Genomic DNA, 2500 nt, shown 5'->3' with positions numbered 1-2500 from the left:
ACGGCGCAGTTCCAGCTTTTTATCAAAATGCTGTTGCATATGCAATTGTAGAATTTTATTCAAGAGATTACATAGCGAAAACACTATTATCCTACAATAATCTCAAGTTGTAGGTATATTTTCTAATAACGATTACAGATTGATACTAAAACTTCCCTTCCTCCCACAGGGGACAGTTCGCCGTGGTGTACCACTGTCGACACAGAATCACCGGGGAAGAGTTTGCCGCCAAGTTTTCGTCCAGATGGCGCCTCGGAGCCGACTGCACCTCAGATATTGTCCATGAGATTGCCATCTGCGTAATGTTGAGGCCTACACCGAGGGCTGTACAACTACAAGATGTTTTCAAGACTGACGCAGAATTTGTCCTTGTCATGGAATAGTAAGTACATGTAGTATTCTTTTCCTTTTGGTTTGATTGCTTCGTTTAGATCTCGACTAGCAATATATTATTTTCTGTAAGTATTTGATAACATAATGATAAGCAAATCTTATATTAATAATTCTATGAACACGTACATATCAAAGTGCAAGATCAGCTACCTTTATAAGTTTAAGGAAGCCCAGCTCCTTACTCCAAAGTCCGAATTCCTCTTACCACGCGAAGGAAGGCAAGCCACCGTATCCTTCGCTATCCTCCGTGGGACGCTATCCCCCTCCTTTCACGCCGAGAAAACACTAGACTCCGAGGCTGTTGCGCCCCTCTCCTTGCTCTTGGGTTACCAGTCTCCCCGGGAAAGAAACGGTAAAGGTCGAGGATCCACCCATTGACCGGTGGGGCAACGTAACCCAACTCTTTTGTTTATGATTGCGTCTCCATGCTGTTACCAGGGAGTGTTTACTGTGTATTTACGATTCTGTGGATATGTATTTAGATTTTTTTATTCTTTATCTCTCTCGGTGAATGGCTTAATTTCGTTTAGCAGGTACTCTAATTATAATAGGATTATGTACGCTGATACTTTCCTTTCTCGAACTTTCACCTCTGACTTAAGATTTATAAACAGTAGCAAAAAGTGAGCCAGCGAACAGCGATCCCCTGCAGATGCTATATGAGCTATATTTAAGGCAAACAGTACACGAAAAGAAACTTCAGATCAGATAAGAGTTGACAACACGTCCACTTAAGTGCTAGCGAGGACGTGGAAATCTGTTATTAAATGATCGTCATCAGTTAAGTTAGTCTAGGCATCTTCTCTTCACATTACTTTATTTAGCGTTCAGGCCCTTGGGCTCTCTCTCTCTCTCTCTCTCTCTCTCTCTCTCTCTCTCTCTCTCTCTCTCTCTCTCTCTCTCTCTCTCTCTCTCTCTCTCTCTCCCTCGCTCCCTCCCTCCCTCCCTCCTTCCCTCCTCCCTTCCTCCCTCCATTCCTCCCTTCACCCCTCCCTCCCTTCACCTTCACCCCCCCTCCCTCCCTCCCCCCCTTCACCCCCCTCTCCCTCCCTCCCTCCCTTCCTCCCTCCCTTCCTCTCCCTCTCTCTTCCTCTCCCTCTCCCTCCCCCTCTCCCTCTCTCTCTCTCTCTCTCTCTCTCTGTGTCTTTCTCGCGCTTTCGGAGAATTGGGTAATTTTACAAGTATGAAAGCAGACATGTTTTAACACACACACACACACACACACACACACACACACACACACACACACACACACACACACACACACACACACACACACACACACACACACACACACACACAACACACACACACACACACACACACACACACACACACACACACACACACACACACACACACACACACACACACACACACACACACACACACACACACACACAGGCTTTCCCGGCGAGGCAGTCATTCTCCGGGTGAGTTCTCCTCCCGTCGCCCTCCCGGCGGAGCGGATCGCGTGCGTGGCGGAGGCAGGTGGGAGTCGCTCGATAAAAAGTTGATAAACACACAATCACGTTCGCCTGCCACAAAACCCTATTTTTACGAATGCATTGTTAGGGCGTTTGGGCATAAAAAGGTGAGTGTTGAAAATTTCATGTCTTGTATTTGATTCTATTACTGGTATTTTGCGATATTCCCGCGCAAATGGTGGTTATTTTTTCTGAAGGGGATACGGGTGTAGCAAATTTGTCTGTGCGAGGATAATCTCCCCGGAGGAAAAGACTGGCCTCTCTGCTTTACCCGGGGATTATCTTATCCATAATTTTCCTGTGACCTTTTCCAGGTACCTGACCTATCCAATGCGTGCTTATTAATTTGAATCAAGAATATCAGGAAAAACATTTTTTTTCGTAGGGGGAATCTTGCAGACGCCCATAGACTGAAAACTGTTTGAGAGGTAAACCGGTTATATTTTCCTCTTTTATAATTTTCATTGGGTTTTGCGAATGTACAAAATTTCTGCTGAATTATGCAACTGAATGCGTTCGAAGGTCGTGAACACTGGAGCAAATCGCCGTCATGCAGTCAGGGTGCGCTCTCGGGAAGTAATGAACAAAAACAAATAGTATTACGCCCACACGCCCAAGGG

The 2500-nt window shown here is 45.8% G+C and overlaps 1 protein-coding gene across 1 annotated transcript in view; it reads left to right on the top strand.

Moving 5' to 3' along the window:
* Positions 1-2500, top strand: part of LOC113815272 (uncharacterized) — a 188780-nt gene that overhangs the window by 71613 nt on the left and 114667 nt on the right. The window contains exon 2 of the mRNA XM_070144239.1: positions 170-382. Within this exon, the coding sequence (XP_070000340.1) occupies positions 170-382 (213 nt within the window). The remainder of the gene's footprint in view (positions 1-169; positions 383-2500) is intronic.

This window comes from Penaeus vannamei, chromosome 31 (assembly GCF_042767895.1).
Source record: "Penaeus vannamei isolate JL-2024 chromosome 31, ASM4276789v1, whole genome shotgun sequence".
NCBI classification, from domain to species: Eukaryota; Metazoa; Arthropoda; class Malacostraca; order Decapoda; family Penaeidae; genus Penaeus; species Penaeus vannamei.
Note: the sequence above shows the minus strand (reverse complement) of the source record. Positions and strands in the feature narration are given on the sequence as shown.